Source organism: Urtica dioica, chromosome 4 (assembly GCF_054948205.1).
Source record: "Urtica dioica subsp. dioica isolate 48M chromosome 4, U.dioica_male_clone48M_v1_H2, whole genome shotgun sequence".
Lineage (NCBI taxonomy): Eukaryota > Viridiplantae > Streptophyta > Magnoliopsida > Rosales > Urticaceae > Urtica > Urtica dioica.
The window spans coordinates 7,406,925-7,434,519 of NC_142759.1; the positions used below are offsets into that span (position 1 = coordinate 7,406,925).

At 40.3% G+C, this 27,595-nt stretch overlaps 1 protein-coding gene across 1 annotated transcript; it reads right to left on the minus strand.

The window, feature by feature from the left end:
• Positions 1 to 13,059: 13,059 nt before the first annotated feature.
• Positions 13,060 to 15,698, minus strand: LOC149399913 (uncharacterized). Its single transcript, XM_089613814.1, has 4 exons — positions 15,521 to 15,698; positions 14,869 to 15,434; positions 14,207 to 14,550; positions 13,060 to 14,110 (listed from the first exon to the last, which is right to left on the minus strand). Exons 1-4 carry the CDS (start codon positions 15,582 to 15,584, stop codon positions 13,294 to 13,296), a joined length of 1,791 nt encoding a protein of 596 aa, XP_089469940.1. The 5' UTR covers positions 15,585 to 15,698; the 3' UTR covers positions 13,060 to 13,293.
• Positions 15,699 to 27,595: the final 11,897 nt, after the last annotated feature.

Below are 27,595 nucleotides of genomic sequence, written 5' to 3' on the forward strand. Positions count from 1 at the left end.
ATGAGACAAATTGACAAGTCGTGTCCATGATTGTACATATTTTTTAGGTTGCTAAGTTAATACTCACTGGTGGATAGAATTGAAAGCGTTCAGATGGGGATGATGATGATGTATAATAATAGACGTCATGGTTCTTGCCTATAGGAATAATTGAATTGGATAGACAATAGTAATGAGCATAGTCCGGCTAGTACTACCATGGTGAAATAAAAAATTTTATCAGAGCCATTGTGAAATAATTAATATATGAATTGAGTACCTTAATAATGTCCACTACAGTTTTATTTTATTTTTTTCCAGACCGGAGTGGGCTTTGTCTGTCATTATTCTGAGAGCGCTGAAACTCCAATTAAATACTTGCCCAGAGATAATGTGAATATAGCTACATAAAATTAATATATTAGCTAGGTACAGAAGACTTTTTTTTTTTGTATGAATATGTACTGGTCTGGGATCCGCGTTTATCTCATTAGAAAGTCCCGTTCACTAGACTTCGTGATGTTAACTGTTGAGCTGCTTATTTATCTATATGGTGGGAACGGGATTAATTAAAAGTTTCCGAACATTTGACATTATTTTAAAATCATATTTTATGTGCATATGTGTGTATATAGATCTGAATGAGCTGGCTTGTCTTCTTTTATATTAAATAAATCATTATATCCCAAAACTATCTATATATATATATATATATATATATATATATATATATATATATATATATATTCCCAACTGATGTTGATAGGCTTATCATGTTCTGGACGAATTGACTAGACCAAATAAATTAACGGATAGTAGAAGGCGAGCAGGTTTATGAGGGTCCGTCGCTGGTGACGGAACAAATATATTCATGTTTGTTCTTAAACAAGTTTCGTCACTATATCAACCAAAAAAGAAGGCCTCCAAAAAAAGGCTAAAAGCATCGCGCTATTATTTCGTGATCTAGAAGCACCAAGCGTTCAGATGGGGGATCATATATCATAATCCAATACTGAGTTTGATTTTATATTTTTCCAGACTGAACTTGCTTGTCTCTTATTGAACAACTTGGAAGGTGTTATTATCTATAACTGTTATTAGTCTGACGTGCGAGAGCGTTGAAACTTCACTTTAAGAAATAAATGTGAATAGCCAATAAAAAGAGAATTACCATATTAGGTATATAAGACTTCATTAAATTTAGTATATAAGTCCAATATGTAACCTTTTTAAACCATAGAATTGTGAAATAGTCAATATTTGGTAATTAGCCAATTTTTAATACATTAAGACATAATTATTCTTATTTTTTCCCTTAATTCTTTTGCAAAAAATAAATTAAATGGAAATAATTTGTCTATACCTTAATACTCTCTCTCTCTCTCTCTCTCTCTCTCTCTCTCTCTCTCTCTCTTCGTTACATTTTTAGCTTAAAAAAACAGCATCTCGCAGTTAATAGTCGGTAATAACTGTTAATAGGTTTCTACCAGAAACCTATTAACAGTTATTACCGACTATTAGTTAAAGCAGAAACCTATTAACAGTTATTAACGATTATTAATTGCGTTTTTTATGTTTTTTACTTTTGTCAATGGCTAAAAAATGTGACGAGAGAGAGAGAGAACGTGAAAATAGAGAGAAAGATAAATAAGATCCTAATAATTAGAGATTTTGAATAATAAATTAGATTTTATTAATTTCAAAAATAAATTATATTAACTAATTAATAAGGGTAAAAATGGTATAAATAATGTGCCACATAAGCAGAATGGTTATAAATCAAAAAAATCTAAAACGTATGAATGACATAATGATATTCTTAAGTTTGAAGACTGTGTGTGTATGATAAATAGATAAACACTTATACATGCTTACCCAGATGTTTTTTTTTTTTTTTTTAATAAACCCAGATGTATTTTTATTCCTAATTTTACATGGTTCGTATGCGAAGTTTCCAAATCAATATACTACTTGACACAATGTGAACATCGTTATTTATATTCTTTTATGTGTAGTATTATGTATATATAGATCTGAAGGGGACACCATTAATAATGAAATTTCATGCATACCCCCGAGCTGCTGGCTTGTCTTTTTCCCATAGTTTATATTAAATCAATCAATCCAAAAAAAATTTATTCCAACTGACGTTGATAGTTTTATAAAGTTTTGGACGTAAAATTGACTAAACCAAATAAATTATCGGATAATGGAAGTGATGAGGAAGTTTATGAGGGCCCGCCGGTGGTGACGGCACAAATATGTGCTTGTTTTTCTTAAACAACATGCGTCATTTAACAACCAAATAATTAAGAAGGCCTAAACAAAGACTTAATAAAGTCATCGCTATAATTCCACGATCTACAAGCGCCAAGCGTTCACGAGTAGGTTGATATATTATAATAATAATAACTATAGACGTCGTACCTTCCGTCCGACTGAATTTCATTTTATATTTTTCCAGACTGAACTTGCTTGTCTCTTAGTGGACAACTTGGAAGGTGATATTATTTTATTATTATTATTATTCTCAATTGTGGAAGCGTTTAAGCTTCACTTTCCGACTGAATTTCATTTTAAATTTTTCCAGACTGAACTTGCTTGTCTCTTATTGGACAACTTGGAAGGCGATATTATTATTATTATTATTATTATTATTCTCAATTGTGGTTGTGGAAGCGTTTAAACTTCACTTTAATCCTTGCTAAGAAATAATGTGAATAGCCAATAGAAGAGAATTAATTAATATTTTAGCAACATAATACTTTTCACTAAATTTTGCATAGAGAGTCCAATATCTACTGGTTTTCGATCCGCTTTTATCTGAATTGAAAATGATTTATTTTGTTTTTTCTTGCGTTTACTAGATAGACTCAATGATGATAACTGTTTGAGCTCCTAACTAATCTATTGAGTAGGTTGAGAAGTTTCCAAAGTGTTGACTATTACACAATCAATCTGACCACCATGATCTATGATCTATGTATGATAAATGGATAATAAACAATGGATTAAAACAAAATATATAAAGATTAAAAATATAAAATATATGTATATATATATCGTGAAAAATATACATGAATGTAGTTACTAAAGAATATCTAGTGGAACATTTATGCTAAAAATACAAACATCAAACACTAATAATTGGCAGTGAAAACTAGTTTTAGACGAAATATTTTGTGTACAAAATCGAAACAAATTAATACTTAGAGCGAGAGAAATATATTGGGTATCATAAATTGGAGCTTTGTAGGGTTGAATCGAGTTGAGGAGATTTGCATTTATAAGATAATTATAGTTGTACGTTTACAGTCATTATCTTACAGTTGTATAAGTAATTTTATTCTAAATGTGATTAAAGTTAACTCATAATATTGATATGCATTAATAAAGACATGCAAATACATATATTGTAGTGGCACAGTTAATCATAATAAAATATTAATATAGAACAATAAAATAAATTTTGCAATTAATATAATAAAGTGACATATAGTACTTCCTTCACTAGATACACTTCGGTAAATTCGATATTTATCGATAAAAATCACATCGGTATTGGTAATAAAGTTTACCCTTACCTTCATTGGTAAACCATTGGTTCTCCCGATAATCCAGTAAAATTTGAGTCTCGATACGACACCGGTAACAATATTTCGATCATTGGTATGTACTTCTTTTCGATCCGCTTTTATCTCAATTAAAAATTATTTTTGTTTTTGTTTTTTCTTGCATTTACTATACTCCATGATATAAGTATAACGGTTTGAGCTCCTAATTATCTATTGTGGGAACTGAGATCAAAGGCAGGAGACCGCATATATATGTATATATATATATATATATTGATAAGTGAGATTCATTCACACTTATCTATGACTCTTAGATAAGAATCGAAGCTTGTTCTTAATGTTTTTGATATTATTTTGTAGTTTTTATTGCATTTTCAGGTTTGAGAGAGTATGAGAAAGTTGTGGTGCGAAAACGGGCTGAATCGGAGCTAAATCGAGCAAGTTATGGTCATTTGAAGTCAAGTCAACAAAAGTCAACAAAAGTCAACGACAGTCAACGACGGTCAATGGAGTCAACGTTTCTCGAGAGGCGCGCTGCGCCTAAAACATGGCGCGCCGCGCCCTGGTGCCAAAATTTACACCGAGAGCTCGAGCAGACGACGCGCAAGAGAGGCGCGGCGCGCCTTCAAAAATTCTCGGGTGGCGCGCCGCGCCGTTATGTGGCGCACCGCGCCTTCAAAAAATTCACGAGTGGCGCACCGCGCCGTTATGTGGAGCACCGCGCCAGTTGCCTTTTCAGCACTTTTTGGAGCTCGTCTTTTAGCTCATTTTTGGCCCTTGGATCTCATCCAAAGGTCCTTATTTGCTCCGAAAACATCTCTTGAACCCTCATATACACTTGTTCAAGTGGGAAAAGAGGAAGCTTTGGAATAGAACACTTTTGTTTTGGTTTTTGAAACTTTAGAGAGAGAAAGTGAGAGAGAGAAAGCTAGGGTTTGACACCCATTTTGCTCTTGAGCTTGGGAGTGAAGAAGAAGAGGGAGAAGTGACAACCTCCATCATCCTCATCACCTCCATTTGTTCACTCTAAACTCTATCTCTTTTATTTATTGTTTTTTACTTATTTACTCCACTTTTTGCTTGTTGAACATATTTTAAGCTTTCAAGTATTCTATTTGGGTTTTGTTGATTACCTTTGTCATTTGAGCATTGTGATAAGTTTATTGTTTTATCTAAGTGGAATATTGAAGTAGTGCTTGAGTTTTATGATATATTTATTTGGTTGTTGAGATTAGCATCCAATGTCTTGTTTCTTTATTGTTTTGCTTCTTTTACTTATTTCAATTTTACTTTGTTTATTCTTAATCATGAGTAGCTAAGTAGATTTGGGGTGCGATGTAGTTGAGTAGTTGAGTTGGTTGGTCAAACATTTGGATTAGATTGGTGCTTCATGGTTGGGTTGAGAGTGGAATTCTATGGGTATGGGGCGTGTGTTAGCGCTAATTAGAGTAGCTACCTAGTTAGTGAATCTTAGACGAGTTTAGACACCGAGAGGTAATAAACGAGTGAGCTCTACCCGTCCCATCATTAACCTTCCTAGAGCTATAGAAAGACTAGGGGGGTAGATGTAGTTGTTTGAAATCCCGGGCTAAATGCGGTTTTGTGCTTTAATAGAACCCAACCCGAGAGGTGTAAGTTCGACACATAGCTAGATTCCTAAAGACTCGAGAGAGATTAGTGAATGTTATAGGAGGGATTGAGACTAAGTTTTAACACTCTAAACCCGAGCTTAGAATCGTATCTTGACCGACCGACTCGATGAAATAACAAAATCGTACCCCTTCCTTTTAACTTGTGTTTAAATAGTGCTTTCACTTTTATTTACATTTTATCTTGTTCACAAAACAATCAAAAACCCCCATTTTTCATTTTCCATAACTCGAAAAAGAAAGCTAGTGAGTTCGCTTCGAAAATAGTCTAGAGTCCTTGTGGGATCGATATCCGTGCTTTTGCACTCTATTACTTGACGACACGTTCGCTTGCGTCGTGTGAGATTTCTCTAGTTGAGAAAAATCACCATCATATATATCCCTGAATTTATTTAAAAATTGTATTTTTATTCCTAATTTTATTGTTTTTACTTTTATATTAAGCCCAAAATTATATAGTTTTTTTTTCATATTTACCCTATGAAAAAAACGCTTACACTTATATTATATAGAGATTTGTAACTAATTAGACCACTTTAAACATGTGATTTTGGATCTAGCCTATGTTTGATAATTTTTAGGGATATAGCCAAATGACTTATGTGACAATAACTAAGGTCTGATTTGCCCTTATTTATTAATAAATTCGTCACTTTCTCTCTCCTATTTTTTTCAAATAATTTTGTTTGCATCAAAACTTCAAAAATTCGTATCTTTCTCAAACGAACTCGAAATTGAGTGATTTCAGATCTTACAAATTCGTGACGTCGAGATCTTCAAAATTAGACCCATTGTGTTTGATGAAAAATTATGTTTAATGCATCATATTTACATTTCCATATTTTTTTGATAATTTCAAAAAAATTCAGTTATTTCCATATTTAAGGTAGTAGCGTGATTTTTCTACATCTATGATATTAAACATGATTTTTCATCAAACACAATGTATCTAGTTTTGAAGATATCAGCGTCACGAATTCGTAGGATTTGAAATCACTCAATTTCGAGTTCATATGAGATATATATGGTTTTTTTGAAGTTTTTATGTAAAAAAAGTGTAAGAAAAAAATAGGAGAGAGAAAATGACGAATTTGTTAATAAATAAATTAGATCTTAATATTGTCACATAAATATGTTGGTTATTTCCCTAAAAATTGTGAAACATAGACTAAAAACAAATGTTATAGTTGTTTCATTTTGGCTATTTTACAGTGCCCTATTATATATGTGTATGATAAATAGATAAACACTTACTTGCTTACCCAGATGTATTTTTATTCCTAATTTTTCGCGGTACGAGAAGTTTCCAAATCAATAGTACTTGACACGATGTGAACATCATTATTTATATTCTTTTATGTGAAATATTAACTATATATAGATCTGAAGGGGACCACCATTGATAATGGAATTTCACGCATACCCCCGAGCTGGCTTGTCTTTTTCCCAGTTTATATTTGATAGAGACAATCCTGGAGTGGCACACATCTGATCACAGCCAGCTAAGCGTTGGTCGGCGTTGGTCAAGACGGTTAGGCAGTTAGGCCAAATAATGTATTATGGCCGTGCATATTAAAGAATTCAAGGTTAAATCTTAAGCTTAATTACCAAATATCATTTCCTTATTAGCCTAATGTCACGGGCTTAGTTGTTGAACTAAAAACCGTGCGGCCTTAGCTCACCAGACGGCTAAGTCAGCCTGAAAATTGGGCGAAGAAAGGGAGGGTCGGTCGGGGAGCGAGAATGAAAGTGTTTGTAAGAGAAATTTGTATTATATCGTGAATACAAAGAATGTTTGGATGCTTTCTGATGATCTCTCGAATGAGAATGGCCTCCCTATTTATAGGGAGAGTTACAAGAGAGAAATTAAGAGAAAAGTTCAAAAATGCCCCTTCTATGCGTGTTCCCAAGGAGATACATTGAACCTAGACACATTCTAGATGGTTCTTGAGTCTGCATGACTTGAGAGACCTTCTAGAAGGTGGGTTGGGCGAAATTTCCTTTGGGCCTTGCAGCTTGTTGGGCCCAAATGTGTCTTGGATCAAAACCTCCATGGGAAAGTAGGGCTCCATTGGGTCAGATGGGTCACGTGGCCCAGCCATCTTTATTGGGCCGTGACATCCTCCCCCACCTAATAACGCGGCGCCTCTGTTGCGTTGTTGCTCGTGAATTGTTGGATAAGCTTCTTGAACTGCCAAAGTGCATCCTCGTGTTCCCAGCTGGCTTCTGTCTCTGGTAGACCTTTCCACCTGACGAAGTATTCCTTGTATGGTTGGACCCCTCGTCTCTTGATGATCCGTTCTGCCAGTATCTCTTCTGCGGCTTTGTCGAATGAGGTAGTCACGGCTGTGGGCGCCCTTGCGGATTCTCCTCTCGATGGCTCTTCTGGATCCTCGTTGTATGGTTTAAGCTGGCTCACATGGAAGACTGGGTGGATTTTTACCTTCGGAGGAAGTTGAAGCTTGTATGTTGTTGCCCCGACTTGGTTTGTCACCTCGAATGGTCCTTCGTACTTCCGGATTAGTCCCTTGTGTACTTTCCGAAACACCTTGAATTGTTGTGGTAGAAGCTTCACCATGACTCGGTCGCCCACCGAGAATTGGACTTGCCTCCGCTTGGTGTCTGCCCACTTCTTCATTCGCTTGCTGGCTTTGTGAAGATAAGCTCGTGCCACTTCGGCATGTTCATGCCAAGATTTAGCGAACTTGAATGCGGCCGGGCTCTTCCCTTCGTATCTTGTCACCAAGGAAAGTGGCGTTGTTGGTTGTTGCCCCGTAATGAGCTCAAATGGACTCTTGTTTGTGGCTTCGCTTCGTTGCAGGTTGTAGGAAAACTGCGCCACATCCAAGAGTTTCGCCCAGTCTTGTTGGTTTACGCTCACGTAGTGCCGTAAGTAGAGCTCCAGGAGTCCGTTTGTTCTCTCCGTTTGCCCGTCTGTTTGTGGGTGGAAACTTGTGGACATGTTGAGGTCGGACCCGAGTAGCTTGAATAATTCTGTCCAGAAACGCCCAGTGAATCGTGGGTATCGGTCGCTCACTATTGTTTCGGGCACTCCCCATAACTTCACCACGTTGCTGAGGAGCAGTCGAGCAGTGTCTTCCGCGGTACAGTCCGCTGGTGCTGGTATGAAGGTGGCGTATTTGCTGAACCGGTCGACTACTACGATGATGCTCCCGAATCCCTCCGACTTGGGTAGTGATGTGATGTAGTCCATGGAAATGCTTTCCCAAGGTCTCCTTGGAATAGGTAATGGCTCCAGCAATCCTCCTGTAGATTTTTGCTCGATCTTGTCCTGCTGGCACACCAAGCAAGTCTTCACGAAGGCTTCTACGTCGTCGCGCATTTGTGGCCAATAATACGTCCCCTTCAACAATGCTAGTGTTCTCCTGGTTCCCGGGTGCCCAGCCCACATCGAGTCGTGGCATTCTTTGATAAGCTCCCTCCGTAAGTTACCCCACCTCGGTACGTAGACTCGGTTACCTTTGGAGTAGAGTGCGCCATCTTCGAGCCAGAAACGCCTGGTTTTGCCTTCGTGTACCATGTTGACGAGGGTCTTGGCCAATGGTTCCTCCTCGAGTCCCATCTTGATCCGCTCCATTATTGGGCTGGTCGCTCGGCTAATAGAGGCAAGATTTGTTTTCCGACTCAAGGCGTCGGCGACCACGTTGACTCTGCCGGGCTTGTACTCCAAATGGTAGTCGAATTCCGCCAAGAAGTCTTGCCAGCGAGCTTGTTTGGGACTTAACTTCTTTTGGGTTTGGAAATAGCTGGTGGCGATGTTGTCGGTCAACACAACGAAGGGGGCGCCTAGAAGGTAGTGTCTCCATGTTCGCATGCAGTGTACTATGGCCGTCATCTCCTTCTCTTGGACGGTGTATCGTTTCTCCGTGTCGTTGAGTTTTCGGCTCTCGTAGGCGACCGGGTGTCCATCTTGCATCAACACTCCTCCGATGGCAAAGTCCGAAGCATCGGTGTGGACTTCGAATGGCTTTGAGTGGTCCGGTAGCGCGAGTACTGGCTCTTCGCATACTGCATTCTTCAATCCGTCGAAGGCTTCTTGGCACCTCTCTGTCCACTCCCATGACTTGTCCTTCTTTAGTAGGTCGGTGAGCGGGGCTGCAATTGCCGAGTATCCCTTGATGAACCGCCGGTAATAGTTGATGAGGCCAAGGAAGGATCGCATCTCCGGGATTTTGGTGGGTGGCTCCCACTCACGGATGGCTTCTACCTTGACTTGTTCCATCATGAGCGCTCCGTCTTTGATCTTGTGCCCCAAGAACAGCACTTCCGTCTTCGCGAACGAGCACTTCTCCTTCTTCACGTAGAGCTGGTTGTTCCTCAGTAGCTGGAATACTTCCCTCAAGTGCCCCTTGTGCTCTTCGAGAGTGTTACTGTAAATAACAATGTCGTCCAGGTAGACGACTACGAAGCGATCGAGGTAGGGGTAGAATATTGTGTTCATGAGGGTACAAAAGGTAGCCGGGGCATTAGTCAACCCGAACGGCATAACAAGAAATTCGTACGCACCGTACCTTGTGACGCATGTCGTTTTTGCCTCATCTCCCTCAGCTATGCGGACTTGGTAGTACCCCGAACGGAGATCCAGCTTTGTGAAGTACTTGGCGTGTCCGAGCTGATCAAATAAGTCGGCTATCAAGGGTACGGGGTACCTATTCTTGATACTGACTTTGTTGAGCGCCCGATAGTCGATGCACATTCTGAGGGATCCGTCCTTCTTCTTCTGGAACAAGACCGGTGCGCCGTATGGTGCTTTCGAGGGTCGGATGAACCCGGCATCAAGTAACTCTCCTAGTTGCCTCCTCATCTCGGCCAGTTCGGGTGGGGCCATTCTGTACGGACTGAGGGCAGGCGGCTTCGTTCCCGGCTCTAGCTCGATTTGGTGGTCCACCTCTCTTCGTGGGGGTAGCCTTTTCGGTAGTTCGGGAGGCATGACGTCTTGGAACTCCTCAAGTACGTTCTTGATCTCCACGGGTGCTTCGTCTTCTTGGATTACCTCTTCATCGTAGTCCTTGAGGATGGCCAAGTAGCTCTCTTCATCTCGTCGGGTTCCTTTCTTGAATTGCATGGCCGATAGAGCTAGGGCCTCGTGTTGGGCTTCCCTGGATGTGGGTATCATGCAGGCGCTACTCCCGTCTGCTATGCATACTGAGTTAGCAAAGGGGATAGGTATAGCTTTTACCGTGTCCATGAAGTCTAGCCCGAGTACGATACGAAAGTCGTCCATGGGTGCCACCGAGTAGTCTATCGCCCCTTCCCATGTGTCAAGTATGGTCTTCACTCCTCGAGCGACCCCGTGGATAGGTTTGGCTTCTGAGTTGACAGCTTTGATGGTCCCTCCTCCTCTTATGGTCTTCAGTCCGAGTCGTTGTGCTTCCTCAATCGACACAAAGTTGTTTGACGCACCGGTGTCGATCATGGCTTTGACTGGGTGTCCGTTCACCATGGCATCTACGTAAAGTAGTCCGGGGGACTTGATCTTTGGGGCGGCTTGGATGACGTTGAGCAGTCGCATGGACCCCATTGCATCCCCGTTGTTGGGTTCTGGCTTGTCCAGGGTGGCGGTGAGCGCGGTCAGGGCGTTTCTCGTCGGACAATCCTTCATGAAGTGAGGACCGTCACATAAGAAGCATCGCTTTGGCTTTGGCTGCGCAGGGGCGGATTGGTTTCGAGTGAATCGTGGTCGGGAAGAGCTCGCCGTGTTGCTCCCTTCGGCTGGTCCGAACGACTGTTGGGAGAAGTCGCCACGACTTGAAGTAGGCCTCGGATTTCGTCCCTTGGTCACGTCCCTTGGTGTGGAGAAGTCCACCAATCCTTCTGCCGTGGCAATGGCGGATGCCAAGTCTTGAACTCATCACCTTCTCAGCTCCACCTTGGCCCATGCTTGTAGGCCGTCCATGAAGAAGAATAGTGCATCTTCGTCGCCCATCCTTGGGATTTCGAGCACTAGGTTGGTGAACTCTTTGATGTAGTCGCGGACGGTACCTGTTTGCTTCAACTTTCGGAGTCTACTTCGAGCTTCGTCGGTGGCATTTTCTGGGTAGAATTGCCTCTTCAGTTCATTCTTGAAGTCTTCGAAGGTGGCAATGGTGCATGTGCCTCTCTCCACGTCTTCTTGTCGTCGCCTCCACCAAAGCATGGCCACTTCCTCCAGGTAGAGTGACGCTGTCTGCACTTGAAGCGTTTCATTCGTGATACCCATGGCTCCGAAGTATTGCTTCAACCCCCATAGGAAGTTGTCGACTTCTCGCGCGTTGCGTGCTCCGGCAAAACTTCGGGGTCTTGGTACGTCCGCCCTGCGTACTTCTGTGGATGTGTTTTGTCCATGTCCCGCCGAGAAAGCCCTTTTGAATAAGGCTAAATCGACCTTCATTTCTTCGATAACGCCGAGCACCCCATGCTCTTGGACCGAAGCTAGTGTCGCCTTCAGTTCCTCAACTTGCTCTATGACTCCCGCCATTTCGCGTTGGTGAGCTCCTTTCATCTTCTCTATCTCGGACTTCCATTCCCCTGGATGGCCCGAGTATACTTCCTTCTCCAGCGCTGTGAGTCTCTCCTTAATGGTGGCCGATAATTCTGACACCTCTTCCTCCAGGTTGCCGATTCGTTCGTCGCTTGGCTCCTCTACGCCCTTGAGTTCCTCGAGCCGCTTCTCCATACGACATTCCATGTCTTTAAGAGCCTCGAGCCTTTCCTCAATGCGGTCCTCCGAGTCGTTGACGATGCTCTCCATCCTTCCGAGTCTCTCTCCCATGCTGGCTACGCTTCCATCGACTTCGCGCGGGTGGCTTTCTCCGTACGTTTTTCTTCTCGTCCTCGTTGTTGGCCACCCTCTCCTTCGGTGATGTTGGATGGTTCCGTTGTCTTCGCCATAGTGAACTTGGCTCTGATACCACTTGTCACGGGCTTAGTTGTTGAACTAAAAACCGTGCGGCCTTAGCTCGCCAGACGGCTAAGTCAGCCTGAAAATTGGGCGAAGAAAGGGAGGGTCGGTCGGGGAGCGAGAATGAAAGTGTTTGTAAGAGAAATTTGTATTATATCGTGAATACAAAGAATGTTTGGATGCTTTCTGATGATCTCTCGAATGAGAATGGCCTCCCTATTTATAGGGAGAGTTACAAGAGAGAAATTAAGAGAAAAGTTCAAAAATGCCCCTTCTATGCGTGTTCCCAAGGAGATACATTGAACCTAGACACATTCTAGATGGTTCTTGAGTCTGCATGACTTGAGAGACCTTCTAGAAGGTGGGTTGGGCGAAATTTCCTTTGGGCCTTGCAGCTTGTTGGGCCCAAATGTGTCTTGGATCAAAACCTCCATGGGAAAGTAGGGCTCCATTGGGTCAGATGGGTCACGTGGCCCAGCCATCTTTATTGGGCCGTGACACTAAGCTAATTTAAAGGATTAATGACTTGTCACGCTTGTGATTTGGTTGAAATCACTTCACTTGGATCAAGATTTGGCTGTGTATAACAAGAAGGAGATGGATTTCTGCCAAAGTAAGGAGTCAAGAGAGAATCCTAGTTAAGTAAATACAATGACGCCTTTCACAATCTAAATTCAAATCGGCTCTATAAATATATGCATTGAAAGATAATTCGACACTACCTACTATTAATGGTATTCGGTCATACAGTTCTCTCTCATTCTCTATTGCTGAGTTTATTTCGAGTTTATAGGTTTGATCCTTCACGCTTGGGCGATCAAGAATAGTTCGAGGGACTCGAGTCGTCATTCTAGCCAAGATATTATTGCCCAAAAAGTTGGTACGTACAGTTCTCGTGTAGTTAGTGTAGTGTAATGAGAAACGGTTAAAAACATTTGCATATCCGTCTACAGTATAAATTCTAGCTCGTGTGATCTCATCAACAATATAGTAAGGCTCCTTGGGGCATTTTTTCAACAGCTTAATTATACATAACGGAAAGGGAACTCAAATAAATCTTACAACAGGCAAATTCATACAAGAAAATAAAACTCATAAAACAATATTATAGAAAATGAAAAAAAACCTTATTAGGAGGGGAGACGCAAAGCAGAAGGAAAATTAAAATTGCAGTTATAGTAGGTGATATTTAAGCACGTCCGGTCATCCTTTTGAGAGTGTCATAAAAGGATTTGAGAGACTCAATGACCCCAGTGAAGAACACGGTGAGAGCTTGAATTATGGGACGGAAATTGCCACCTTGTTCTACCTGACGAAGTCTCTCTCTCTCTGCTGCTTCCTTGCGCTCTTGTTCCTTCTTTGCTTTCTCTTCCTCTTCCTTCAATTCTCGTTCTTTCTTTGCTTTCTCTTCTTCCTCCTCCTTCAATTCTCGTTCTTTCTTTGCTTTCTCTTCTTCCTCTTTCCGCTTCCGTTCGTTCTCTTCTTTCTCCTTCGCTTGTCGCTCTTTCTCTTCCTTCAAATCATCATCCTGTTTGGGCGGCGGTTTGGTCGGATCTTTGACGAATTCGAGGGCTTGGTTGACATAGTCGAGCATGAGCGGAGTGGCGTGCAACATATGGCCATCGACAGCGCGTTGCAGAAGCTGAGAAGACAGGAACGAAGATATGAATCGTTTCCCTTCTGTGTTGTACAGCTCCGGCGTTGCCATCAAGGCCAACAGCTTTTCCACGTCATCCAGAAGCGCCTGTATTATCTTCTCGGGATCATCGATGTGCTTGACGCTCTCTAACGAATCCTTGGCTTCGTTCATCTTGTCCTTCGCTGCCGGGAATTGGCCGACATCGGCGAGCTTTCTGGCTTCAGTCACGCAATCCACAGTCTGTGCACGTTTGTCCTCAATTATCACCTTTGGCACCTCTTCATCGCTTGCTGTCTCGCAGCGTTCAACTGTAATTGTCACCGGAGGGGCTTTGAACAATAACCCTTTCTTCTTCCTTGAAGTAGAACTGCAATTGCATCCATACATACATATAGGATTAGTTGACCTGTAAATCTGTATAGCTGATTTTCCTATATAGAGTAAGTTCGTTACAAGTAATTACCTATATGTGTAGCTCACTTGGACAACATCAGTGCTCTTTTCTTCTTCAGCTTTAAGCAGAGAGAGGTATAACAAGATCTTGCGAACCTCTCTGCTGTAGAGATCGCCAAAGGAGATAGTTATGGACTTATCCGCATTCACTTCTTTGTCGTCGTAGTACTTCCCAGCAGACACATCCTCGAGTCTCGATTCTCCATCGAAAGGTTTGATGGTCAGTTTCAGATCCTTAACCACCACACTGAGAAGACCACCCAAACAGAGCGCAAATGCTCTGCTCAACTTTTCCTCATCTCGAACATCCGTGAACGTTCCCCCATCGCTTTTCTTCGAAAGCTCTTCCAAAAGCTACAATACCGACATTTTCAAAATTGATTTTAACGAATTAGCCAACGTTTCGTTTATTTTAGTAAATTAGCCATATACCGTCATTTACCAAAATTAACTTATTAAAATGCTAGAGACAATTATGTATAATACTATCTAATTAACGACGACACATCATCAAATGTCACTGGGTTTTAAACATATTTAAAATGTTAGTTAGATTGCAAATCCAACATTTCAAGTGGTCTAGTCCGTGTAATTTTTTTTATTTACATCTGGTCTTCAGTAAAATTCTATTTCGTTCAACAATCGATGAATATGAATGTATAGATATAATACCTCAGTTGTAGAGCCTTTCCCTAAAGCAAAGGTGCAAACTGGATATTGGTCAACGGGAACATTGCGAGCATCGCCGTACTCGATGGTCTGATCACCGTCAGACATGAGAAGGATGGCACCGGTTCGATCCTCCGTGAAACGGCGATCATTCAGAACTTTGACACCCATTTGAAGGCCGGCGAATGTGTTGGTCCAACCGCCGGCTCGCAAGGCCTTGACTCGATTGATCATCTCATCTTGACGACTATCAGTCATAAGACTAAGGGATTCGATCCTCTTGGCTTCGGTGGAGTAAGTGACAATGGACAAACGATCGATGGGACTGAGCTTCCGTACCACGAACTGCATCGCCGTTCTCAGTTTTCCGATCCTGTCATCCGTGTTCATGCTTCCGCTGACGTCCAAAACGGCGACGAGGTCCAAAGGGAATCGGTCTTCGAGTTTCTCAGAGCCGGTCAGCTCCAACAAAACCTTCAGTTTTGACTCTTTCAGGGAAGCCTGTGTTCTGTTGTAGTTGGTCAGCTTTGTGTCTCCGACTTCATAAACCGCCCCTTCCGAATCTGAGTCTGATCATCATTTTTAATTTAATCAGAATTCGCGTAATTAATATCGAGTGTGATCAACACACGGATGAAGAAGAAGATTGGTTTACCTGAAGAATCAACATCTTGGGCTGAGACTTGGACTATCGGCTCGTCATCGTTGTAGACTGCCATTCTTCCTACTCTTTTTCTACCTTTTTTTTTTTTTTATTATTTATCACCTCTCTCTTTACTTTGTTATCCCACTTGGATATTTTCTCTCTATGTCCAAATAGCGAAGACTCGGCTTATTTTATAGCCCAGCCAATACCTTACACAACAAGTATACAGTTTGTCTCTTTGCTACTCAATTTCAACCACGTGGATATAATAAATAATTTCTGAAATGATGGGTCTTTAAAACCGCGTCGTTTTATTTTATTCATGAGACAAATTATTGACAAGTCGTGTCCATGATTGTACATATTTTTTAGGTTGCTAAGTTAATACTCACTGGTGGAGAGAATTGAAAGCGTTCAGATGGGGATGATGATGATGTATAATAATAGACGTCATGGTTCTTGCCTATAAGAATAATTGAATTGGATAGACAATAGTAATGAGAATAGTCCGGCTAGTGCTACCATGGTGAAATAAATATTTTTAACTGAGCCGTGGTGAAATAATTAATATATGAATTGAGTACCTTAATAATGTTCATTACAGTTTTATTTTATTTTTTTCCAGACCGGACTGGCTTGTCTGTCATTATTCTGAGAGCGCTGAAACTCTAATTTAATACTTGCCCAGAGATAATGTGAACACAGCCCCATAAAATTAATATAATAGGTACAGAAGACTTCACGATGTTAACTGTTGAGCTGCTGATTAATCTATATGGTGGGAATGGGATTAATTAAAAGTTTCCGAACATATGACACAATTTTAAAATCATATTTATATGCATATGTGTGTATAGATCTGAATCTGATTGAGGCCCCGTTAATAATGCAATGTCATCCATATCCTCGAGCTGGCTTGTCATTCTTTTATATTAAATAAACCATTATATCCAAAATATATATATATATATATATATATATATATATATATATATTCCTAACTGATGTTGATAGACTTATCAAGTTGAGAAATCGACAACAATAATATTAATTGTTTATCGTTTATCAAAAATCAATTAAAACTTAAATATTGACACATTTAATATCAAATCGATTACAAATCGAGTGGATTTCGTAATATATTAATTGGTCACGAACTGATTGCAGTTCATGATCGATTTGGTATTAAATGTGCCAATATTTGATTTTTGGTTGATTTTTAATAAGTGACAATTAAATGATATTATTGTTGTCAATTTTTTTTAGTTATGGACGAATTGACTAGACCAAATAAATGAATGGATAGTAGAAGGCGAGCAAGTTTATGAGGGCCCGTCGCTGGTGACGGAACAAATATGTGCATGTTTGTTATTTAACAAGGGGAAATGGCCGGATCTACTACTCAATTCAATGATTTGGACCAAAACATAGAGTTTCTTGTTTTGGACACTTTTAGTAGTTACTTAAGTGAGCAAGTACATATTTGTCCTTCTTCTTCATTCTTCACGTTATCTTCTTCTTCTTCTCTCCTCACCCGCGCGACATTGGATAGCAAACAGAGCAAGGAAAAAAAAATTCCAGACCACACATCCAAGCTCTCTTCCCGGCCGGCCACCCAAAATCATCACCGCCACCTTTCCTCGCCTTCCTTCTTCCTATCCTATTCCCGCGCGCCACCACCGAGTCTCCTCCATCGCGCGACTCACAGCCACCGATCCTCCACCGCGCGCGCGCCGGCCGAGAGAAGGGAGAACGCCGATGCCGCCGAGGCCCAGCTTGGACGCGCACCTCGACCACTCCGATCATCTTCTCCTTGCTTAGCTCTCTCGTGTGGATCGCTGCCAAGGAACGAGCCCAGGTGCGCGACCACCGAGTCTCCTCGAGCGCTCGACCGCCGTGAAGTGTGCACCGCCGCGAGCTAGGAGAAACGCCGGGAGGGAGAGAGAGCTTGTGGAGGAGGCCGGATTTCAGGAGCATATAGAGAGGTGAAGAGATTTCTTCAGATTGGAATCCATGTTTATTAGGGTTAGGTTTTGATTTGGGGGTTTTGGTTGTGAACGTGTTTTGATGATTTTAGTTGAAGATTTGAATTGCTTTCGGTGATGATTCTTCTGGTTATGGGTTTGTTCTTGGTTTTGGACGAGTGTTGTTTTGGATTGGGTCTTGGTCGAGAGCTTGGTTTGCTTGTGTGTTTTTGGCCGTGAGCTAAGGTTGGCCGTGAGCTTGGTTTGCTTGTTTTTGGCCGTGTTTTACATTTTGGCCGTGTGGTTCTTTTGGCTGGGAATTCTGAAATGTGTTGTTGTTGTTGCTGTTTAGTATCTTGTGGTAGAAAATCTGAGCCTCGGGAGTTCTTTGTGTTTTAGTTGATGAATCGCTCAGTTTGATTTGATGATTGATTTGGAAAATGGATTTGGGAGTGGAGATTTTAATCGAGATTTGATATTTCGTTTGGGCTCGGATTTCTGTTAGTTAATTCTGAGATTGAAATGTGGTTTTTATGACGAGTTAAGTAATTTAGAAATTGACTCGATGTTCATTTCTGAATTTCACAGCTCAGTCGCAGATCAAGTCAAAGCGAGCGAAAATCGGCGGAAACTGAGCGCGTCGAAGCTGAAGATTAGTGAATCCGGAAAAAGATTTTAAAGCTCGATCTCACTCGTGAGTCGTTTATCGCTTTATAGCGTTAGACTCGAGTTTTAATTTTTGGATTTGAGATTGTATTCGGGGATTATTAATTATTTATTTAAGAATGTTCGAGAATTTAAATTCTGGTTAATTAATTCAGAATTCTCGGTTTGTATGATTTTTCGGATTATTCATTTAATTTATTTAAGACTCGTTAAATTCTCGAACCTCTGAACCGACTCGCAGTGAATCCCGATAACGAACCTTAAGCTCGTCAGCTTCTCCCGACGAGTTATTGTCATTTATGTTTAGGAATTAAAGACGTAAAAAAGACATAAATTACTGAAATTGTAACATATAATTAGTCATTCATCCATTATTGAAATACACTCCAAGTTTCAAAAAGACATATAATTAGTCATTAAACTATAATAACTGAAATTAGTTCCAAAAACATATACAACTATAATAATTCACTCATTCCTCTCGGACAAAGGAACTGGACTGTTGCATGTAGTCCGGTTGTGACCAACTTCTCCACATCGCGAACACTTCCTAAGAATATGCTCTTCCCCTTGAGAATGTATCCGTCTCTTCTTCGGTCTACCGACGACACGTGATCTGTATGTCGGAGGCTTGTCTCTCATTTATACAACAAATATGTTCACTCTCATACCTGAATAAGAAAATTCAAAAATCAGAATAACTTTAGATTGATATGTATAATTGTAATAAAAACTGTCATAAATTGTAGACTTATAAGTCTACAGTTAACAACAATTGTAGATATCGACGTCTAGAGTTGTAGTAACTGTAGACTTATAATATCTACAATGAGACTATTTGTATATATGTATATCTACAATTACACCAATTGTAGATATACATGTCTACAATTCTTGTAATTGTAGACATATATGTCTACACTTTCAGCAGTTGTAGACTAATAAGTCTACAACAGTTGAAGGTGTAGACCTATATGTCTACAATTACAAGAATTGTAGACATGTATATCTACAATTACAATTACGACGTATGACGGAGACAGTCTACAATTTCAGAGATTGTAGACATGTATATCTACAATTCAAGAACGCGAAAAAAAACTCAAATGTCCAAAAACACGAAGAACAACACACAAACAAACCCAGCAACAAACAACACAGAGACGGCGGGTAATGACACCAACAAACCCAGAACGACACATACCTGAACTAGATCTCCGGCCATGTCTACAACAAAAATTGCAGTTGAGATGATTTTTTTGCCTCACCACCGGATCGCGGCCATGAACAGCGTCGTGATTTAGAAACAAAGCCATGTGCTGAATCTCAACAAGGTTCATCCTCATGCGCTCACGCACTCGAGCTTGTCGGTGGTGAGCGAGGACGACCAACATAAAAAGGTAAGCTTTTTTTGTATGTCAAAATGAAAGAGAGAGAAAAACAGAGGGGAGAGAGAGAGCTGTGAGAGGTGAGAGTTTTTTTGGCTTTATGAGCAAGTTTTGGATTAAAATGAACAAAATTAAAAATTAAAGGGCAAAAAGAGTAACAAAGATTTATCTCTCCTCATATTGATAGTATAATTGTCCAAAAATATGGACCACAACATTTTTGTCCAAACTTTCCAAATAAATACTAGTGGGACCATTTCCCTTTAACAAGTTTCGTCACTATATCAACCAAAAAAGAAGGCCTATAAAAAAAAAGGCTAAAGGCATCGCTATTATTTCGTGATCCAGAAGCACCAAGCGTTCAGATGGAATCCAATACTGAGTTTTATTTTATATTTTTCCAGACTGAACTTGCTTGTCTCTTATTGGACAACTTGGAAGGTGTTATTATCTATTACTGTTATTAGTCTGACTTGTGATAGCGTTGAAACTTCACTTTAAGAAATAAATATGAATAGCCAATAAAAAGAGAATTACCATATTTAGGAGGTACATAAGACTTTTCACTAAATTTAGTATAGAAGTCAAATATATGTAGTATGTATGTACTATGTACTGCTTTTCTTTGTTTTTTCTTTTTTTTTTTTTTGCTCTGAGTATGTACTGCTTTTCGATCCGCTTTTATCTCAATTGAAAATTATTTTTGTTTTTGTTTTTTCTTGGGTTTACTAGACTCCATGATATAAGTATAACTGTTTGAGCTCCTAATTATCTGTTGTGTGAGATCAAAGGCATGAGACCGCAGATATATATGCCCTGAATTTTTTAAAAATTTGTATTTTTATTCCTAATTTTATTATTTTAAATTTTATATTGAGCCCAAAAATTATTTTTCATATTTACCCTATGATAAAAAATGCTTATACTTATATTATATATGTGTATGATAAATAGATAAACACTTATACATGCTTACCCAGATGTATTTTTATTCCTAATTTTTCACGGTATGAGAAGTTTCCAAATTAATAATACTTGACACGATGTGAACATCATTATTTATATTCTTTTATGTGTAATATTGTGTATATAGATCTGAAGGACCACCATTAATAATGCAATTTCACGCATACCTCCGAGCTGGCTTGTCTTTTTCCCATAGTTTATATTAAATCAATCGATCCAAAAAAAATATTCCAACTGACGTTGATTGTTTTATTAAGTTATGGACGGAAATTGACTAAACCAAATAGATTAACAGATAATGGAAGTGATGAGGAAGTTTATGAGGGCCCGCCGGTGGTGACGGCACAAATATGTGCTTGTTTTTCTTAAACAACATGCGTCACTAAACAACCAAAAAAGAAAGCCTAAACAAAGAGTACTTAATAAAGTCATCGCTATTATTGGGAGTGGGACCCACTATAATTCCATGATCTAGCGCCAAGCGTTCTCGACGAGGTTGATATATTATAATAATAATAATAATAATAATAATAATAATAATAATAGTAATAATAATAATAATTATAGACGTCGTACCTTCTGTCCGACTGAATTTCATTTTATATTTTTCCAGACTGAACTTGCTTGTCTCTTATTGGACAACTTGGAAGGTGTTATTATTTTAATATTATTATTATTATTTTGTGGGAGCGTTGAAACTTCACTTTAATCCTCGGATTCCTTGCTCAGAAATAATGTGAATAGCCAATAGAAGAGAATTAATATTTTAGCAAAATAATACTTTTCACTAAATTTTGAATAGAAAGTCCAATATCTTTCGATCCGCTTTTACCTGAATTGAAAATGATTTATTTTTGTTTTTTCTTGTGTTTACTAGACTCCATGATGATAACTGTTTGAGCTCCTAACTAATCTACTGAGTAGTTGAGAACAATGGTTTAAATCCCGTTATCATTATCATTCCGGTATTCAAATTTTACTAGTATCTGAAAGTAAGTAAGAGGAATAATGTAGAATTCAAAAAAGTAAAAGGAAAACTGTACCATTGAGAATATTATTACCGTCAATGAATACCGTCGAATATCCGTACTTACCGAGAAGAATGTAGTGACTTACCGAGAGGAATGTAGTGAATAAATATATTTTTTTTTAAATCATACATATAACATATGATAAAAATGGAAAAAGTCTATACGATAATGGTTCAACAAAAATCCATACAAACTTAATGATATAATTCAATACAAAATCAAAATAATGATAATATTCATGTTAAAAATCAACTAATTATACATAAAATTTCATATTCTACAACTAATTTAATAATAAAAAAAAAACCCCCAATAACACATTCAAGATCTAATCATCAAATTTTAAGAATTGCCGGTATTGACCACTTATTGGTAAGTTTCCGTCGGAAAGCGTAAGAATTTGCTTAAAAACAACCGGAAAGTGGAAGGATTCTCCGGAAAATGCCGGAAACCGGAACGGTTTCCTCGGAATCCAATAAAAATTTTGGTTTTGTATATACCAATATCGGGACTCAAAAAACGGTTTTCGATCCGGTTTCCAATCGAAATCCGCATAATTTCAATCCTTCGTTGAGAAGTTTCCAAAGTGTTGACTATTACACAATCAATCTGGCCACCATGATCTATGATCTATGTATGATAAATGGATAAACAATGGATTAAAACAAAATATATAAAGATTAAAAATATAAAAAATATCGTAAATAATAAAAAGAGGGGAGCCCGAGCAAAATAGCAAAGTCAAGTAATTGTCAAAATAGCCAACTTTTGGTTTATTTTTAATGTGTAGCCAATATACCACATTAACAGTAAAAAAAAATACAAATTTGCCCTTCATTTAAATAATATCAAATCAAAATATTTGGAAGATTCCCGCGTCCAAAAAAGAAAGAAATGAAATTGGAATCGCGTGAATAAATGCCAACTAAAACAGATCCATCGTGATAAATGCATATCTAACAAATCCACCGTGATAAATGCTTATCTTTCAAACACGCAACCAAACCTACACCGCACGAGAAAAAATTCAAAAACAAAGTCAATTAACAGCAATTAACAGATATTAACACTAATTAACTGGATTGAAATCGTTCAAAAACCTACATAACAGCAATTAACAGATATTAACGTTAATTAACAGGATTGAAAATCGTTCCATACATGAATCAGCTGGGAAGAACAAGGAAAAAATTCAAAAACAAATTCAATTAACAGCAATTAACATATATTAACGTTAATTAACAGGATTGAAATCGTTCAAAAACCTACATAACAGCAATTAACAGATATTAACGTTAATTAACAGGATTGAAAATCGTTCCATACATGAATCAGCTGGGAAGAACAAGTCCACATCGTACTGCGATCTCCGACAACAGGCTATACGCCGTCAGCACGATCTGGTTGTCGCCGCCGCTCGAGGCCCGCGAGAGGTTCGTCGGGGCGATCTGGTTGTCGCCGCCACTCGAGGCCCGCGAGAGGTTCACGATCTGGTTGTCGCCGCCGCTCGAGGCCCGCGAGAGGTTCGTCGGGGCGATCTGGTTGTTGCGGCCGCTCGAGGCCCGCGAGAGGTTCGTCGGGTCCAGGCCAACCTCAACGTCTCTCTCTCTCTGCTTCTCAATTACTGCGGCTACGGCGTCCCTTCCGGCTTCCAATGCGCCTAGTCTCACTCCTGCCTATTCTTTTTGTAATAATAATAATATTGAGCAATCAAAATATAATATCTTGGCAATCAAATCATAAATATGTTAGAAATCAATTTTGATTTTCTTTAATTATATTTTTTTTAAAATTAAAAAGGGCAAAACTGTAAGCAAAATATTGGCTTGAACGCCACGTCAGCGAAATTGGCTATTTTTCAAAATAAATGTAAATGTTGGCTAAAATGCAATCTCAACGTTTGAATTTGGCTAGTCCGTCTAATTTTTCTAAAAAGAGATACATGAATCTAGTTACTAAAGAATATCTAGTGGAACATCTATGCTAAAAATACAAATATCAAACACAATAATGATTGGCAGTGAAAACTAGTGTTTTGTGTACAAAATCGAAACAAATTAATATTTAGAGCGAGAGAAATTATATGATGTATCAGAAATTGGAGTTTTGTATGGTTGAATCAAGTTGAGGAGATTTGCATTTATAAGATAATTATAGTTGTTTACAGTCATTATCTTACAGTTGTATAAGTAATTTTATTCTAAATGTGATTAAAGTTAACTCACAATATTGATATGCATAAATAAAGACATGCAAATACATATATTGTAGTGACACAGTTAATCATAATAAAATATTAATATAGAACAATAAAATAAATTTTGCAATTAATATAATAAGGTGACATATAGTACTTCCTTCACTGGATACACTTCGATAAATTCGGTATTTATCGATAAAAACCACATCGGTATCGGTAACTTCATCGATAAAGTTTACATTTACATTCATTGGATACCCCCGATAAATCATTGGTTCTCCCGATAACCCAACAAAATTTGAGTCCCGATACGACACCGATAACGGTATTTCGATCATTGGTATGTACTTCTTTTCGATCCGCTTTTATCTCAATTAAAAACTATTTTTGTTTTTGTTTTTTCTTGCGTTTACTATATGTTAATCGCGTTTTTGGATTAGCATTAAGAACCGTCCGTGGTTCGATCTAGGGCCGGACCCTATGACCGCACGTAGGTTGGATTTGATGAAGTTCTTATCTTCTCGTCGTGTTCTTGTTCTTCGGATCTTTGGGTCTCCGGGTCCTTGAGTTTCCGGGTCGTTGGATCTTCCGCGTTCACCGTGTTCTTCACGTTCCTTTATTGAGTTCTCGAGTCTTTGTTTCTTTGAGTCTTCAACCCTTTAAATCTTCCACGTTCTCCGTGTTTTTCACGTGTTTGTGTTCTTCGTGTTCATCGTGTTCTTCGGATCTTCAAGTGTCCGGGTCTTCGGATCTTCGAGTCCCGGGTCTTTGGATCTTCCACGTTCTTCGTGTTCTTCGCCGGGTCTTCAAATCCTTGCACCTTCACCTAACCATAAGAAAATGTGAATCTAGAGGGACGCGGAGGGTTTTCCCTCGGCGCGTGCTCCGACGCTCAACATTAGTCGTGTTGTATTGTGTTTTTGGTAAACAATTTATACTTGTCTCTATGTTTTCTAGAGAGAGAAAGTGGTGGTGAGATTTTTGTAGAGTTTTGACAAGTTGAGAGAAACTTACATTGTGTTGTGAATGAATGGGGTATTTATAGGGACCAAGGAGTTTGGTGAAAAGTACTTGATTAGGTGGTGGAGATGGCCGGGTTGTCTTGGCCGAGTGAAGACGGCCGGGTGGTCTTGGCCGAGTGAAGACGACCGGGTGATCTTGGTCGAGTGAAGACGACCGGGTGATTTTGGCCGAGTGAAGACGACCGAGTGATTTTGGCCGAGTGAAGACGACCGGGTGGTCTTGGCCGGGTAAAGATCTTGGCCGGGTGAAGATGACCGGGTGGTTTTGGCCGGGTGAAGACGACCGGGTGATTTTGGCCGAGTGAAGACGACCGGGTGGTCTTGGCCGGGTGAAGATGACCGGGTGGTCTTGGCCGAGTGAAGACGGCCGGGTGGTCTTTTATTTGGCCGACCGGGTGGTTATTTTTGTGGTTTTGTCTTGAAGATTTGTCAAGAAGTCTAGCTTGAAAACATTCTTTGAGAGTCTTTTGAAAGACATTTCATGAGTGTTGACTCGGAGCTTGGTGCGTGAGTTTTCTTGTGGGCTTGTGCCTTGTGTATGGACTTGATGTATTATCTTTTGCTCTTGGGGTGTTATTTATACCATGTGAAAATAACGGCATAACTTCTCGGGGTGTCGTTTTTACGTTGTGAAAATGACGGCATAACATTAACCCCCCAGTTTCTTGTGCGACTTGTCGTGCAAGAAATTTGTCTTGTGTTCCCCGAGAGTTTTGTTGTTGATGTCTTTCAGTTTGCTCTTGTGGCTAAGAGATTTACCTCGTAAAGACGCGCTTTGTGTGGCATGGATTTGTAAAATGTGACCTCGTGGGGTCTGCGTCTCGTTGACGCAAGTCTCAACAGATTTTGATATCGGAAAGTTGTGTCTCGGAAGACTTCGATCTCGGAAGATTGTGTCTCGGAAGACTTCGATCTCGGAAGATTGTGTCTTGGAAGACTTCGATCTCGGATTACTCCGATCTCGGAAGATCGTGCCTCGGAAGGTGTGCATCTCGGAAGATCGTGCCTCGGAAGGGGTGAGTGTCGGAAGACTTAGATCTCGGAAGATCGTGCCTCGGAAGGCTTGAGTCTCGGAACACTTAGATCTCGAAAGATCGTGCCTCGGAAGGCGTGAGTCTCGGAAGACTTTGATCTCGGAAGATCGTGCCTCGAAAAGCGTGAGTCTCGGAAGACTTAGATCTCGGAAGATCATGCCTCGGAAGGCCTTGAGTCTCGGAAGACTTAGATCTCGAAAGATCGTGCCTCGGAAGGCGTGAGTCTCGGAAGACTTAGATCTCGGAAGATCGTGCCTCGGAAGGCGTGAGTCTCGGAAGACTTAGATCTCGGAAGATCGTGCCTCGGAAGGCCTTGAGTCTCGGAAGACTTAGATCTCGGAAGATCGTGCCTCGGAAGGCGTGAGTCTCGGAAGACTTAGATCTCGGAAGATCGTGCCTCGGAAGGCGTGAGTCTCGGAAGACTTAGATCTCGGAAGATCGTGCCTCGGAAGGCCTTGAGTCCTGGAAGACTTAGATCTCGGAAGATCGTGCCTCGGAAGGCGTGAGTCTCGGAAGACTTAGATCTCGGAAGATCGTGCCTCGGAAGGCGTGAGTCTCGGAAGACTTAGATCTCAGAAGATCGTGCCTCGGAAGGCCTTGAGTCTCGGAAGACTTAGATCTCGGAAGATCATGCCTCGGAAGGCGTGAGTCTCGGAAGACTTAGATCTCGAAAGATCGTGCCTCGGAAGGCGTGTATCTTGGTCGTATCCATTTTGGGGTCTTACCAGGACGTCTCGGTCGTCGCCGACTTGGGGTCTTTTTTTCTTCGTGCCCGATCGGATCGTCTCGGTCGTATCCGTTCCGGGGTGTTGATTTCATATCTCACCGGGACGTCTCGGTCGCCCTCGACATGGAGTATTTTGTCTTTGTGCCCGGGCGGATCGTCTCGGCCGTATCCATTCCGGGGCCATTGAAGTTTGTTTAGGAAAAAGTCTCCAGTCACCATGGCAAAGACCTTTGATGTAAGACTGGAGGTCCTGGTGGAAAGCTTCCATGGAGAAAGCTTTGGGGTCAATCTTCGTTGTATTGAAAGGTTTTCCGTATAGGAAAAAAGTTTGCTGGTGAAGAGTCCGTGGTTGTTCTCGGGAACCCCTCCCTCTAGCGCCAAAATGTTAATCGCGTTTTTGGATTAGCATTAAGAACCGTCCGTGGTTCGATCTAGGGCCGGACCCTATGACCGCACGTAGGTTGGATTTGATGAAGTTCTTATCTTCTCGTCGTGTTCTTGTTCTTCGGATCTTTGGGTCTCCGGGTCCTTGAGTTTCCGGGTCGTTGGATCTTCCGCGTTCACCGTGTTCTTCACGTTCCTTTATTGAGTTCTCGAGTCTTTGTTTCTTTGAGTCTTCAACCCTTTAAATCTTCCACGTTCTCCGTGTTTTTCACGTGTTTGTGTTCTTCGTGTTCATCGTGTTCTTCGGATCTTCAAGTGTCCGGGTCTTCGGATCTTCGAGTCCCGGGTCTTTGGATCTTCCACGTTCTTCGTGTTCTTCGCCGGGTCTTCAAATCCTTGCACCTTCACCTAACCATAAGAAAATGTGAATCTAGAGGGACGCGGAGGGTTTTCCCTCGGCGCGTGCTCCGACGCTCAACATTAGTCGTGTTGTATTGTGTTTTTGGTAAACAATTTATACTTGTCTCTATGTTTTCTAGAGAGAGAAAGTGGTGGTGAGATTTTTGTAGAGTTTTGACAAGTTGAGAGAAACTTACATTGTGTTGTGAATGAATGGGGTATTTATAGGGACCAAGGAGTTTGGTGAAAAGTACTTGATTAGGTGGTGGAGATGGCCGGGTTGTCTTGGCCGAGTGAAGACGG

Bases quoted from the DNA above. Each gene is read 5' to 3' on its own strand.
- LOC149399913 (XM_089613814.1), bottom strand. From the start codon at position 15,584: ATGGCAGTCTACAACGATGACGAGCCGATAGTCCAAGTCTCAGCCCAA. The intron at 15,435-15,520 runs GTAAACCAATCT...AATGATGATCAG, and splicing joins CCAAGATGTTGATTCTTCAG to ACTCAGATTCGGAAGGGGCG. The intron at 14,111-14,206 runs GTAATTACTTGT...ATGCAATTGCAG, and splicing joins CAAGTGAGCTACACATATAG to TTCTACTTCAAGGAAGAAGA.